An 822-nucleotide genomic window follows, 5' to 3' on the forward strand; every position below is an offset into this window, starting at 1 on the left:
ATGCAAGCCGCGGACAACCTTCAAATTATAGAAGCAATGTTGATTGCGAGGACAAATGCATACCTTTAAATACCGTTGGTATCCACACTGTGTCGCCGCAGAGTCCGCTGTTTGGGAGAGGGGAGTTCGTGGCAGAGTGGACAACCGGTTGCTGGTGGTGCAGTTGACACTCTGCGCCTGCGAGGCCCTGGGTTCGATTCCCGCCCGGTGCCCAACTTGGTTGCGTGCCCAACTTGGTTGAGCCACTTGGGCACCCAACCAAGTTGGCCCGGGCAAAATTCGTACCATACCTAGTTACTTAGTTACTTTCTTTTTTTACTTTCTTCCTACCTTCTTCCTACCTTCTTCCTACTTTCTTCCTACTTTCTTCCTACTTTCTTCCTATTTTCTTCCTACTTCTTTCTGTTCTCTTTCTGTTCTCTTTCTGTTCTCTTTCTGTTCTCTTTCTGCTTTCTTTCTATTGCCTTTTTATTGTATTTTTATTGTATTTGTATTGTTCCTCCTCTCCTCACCAACCTCGTCTTGTCTAATCTACTTGTTCGTCTCCGTTTCGATTGAGTTCAAACGCGCACGGGTCTTAGCGACAAACACTTTTCTCTCTCCTCTCGCTAAACATATTCCTTTTACACATTACGCAATCCAAATACTCTACAACTAAGCCTTTCGCCCTTCCGACGTCTCTTCCCGCTGCCGTCCCCCCCCTCCCCAAATCCATCATCCCGCACACTGCCTCTTGCTCACGAGACCTCCCTCACTCGCTACGCTCCCTACTGCCTGCCATCTCGGCTTCCCGGCCCGCACAGCAGCCCGAGGCGTTAGCGA

General features: G+C 49.3%; 1 protein-coding gene across 1 annotated transcript; it reads left to right on the forward strand.

Annotated features, from left to right (window-relative positions):
- Positions 1-55: 55 nt before the first annotated feature.
- On the forward strand, positions 56-241 carry CHC_T00000994001 (hypothetical protein). The gene has a single exon (XM_005711618.1). The coding sequence runs from the start codon at positions 56-58 to the stop codon at positions 239-241; it is 186 nt and encodes a 61-aa protein (XP_005711675.1).
- Positions 242-822: the final 581 nt, after the last annotated feature.

Source organism: Chondrus crispus, genomic scaffold (assembly GCF_000350225.1).
Source record: "Chondrus crispus Stackhouse genomic scaffold, scaffold_768, whole genome shotgun sequence".
Lineage (NCBI taxonomy): Eukaryota > Rhodophyta > Florideophyceae > Gigartinales > Gigartinaceae > Chondrus > Chondrus crispus.

Coding starts and splice junctions, on each gene's coding strand:
- CHC_T00000994001 (XM_005711618.1), top strand. CDS start 56: ATGCATACCTTTAAATACCGTTGGTATCCACACTGTGTCGCCGCAGAG.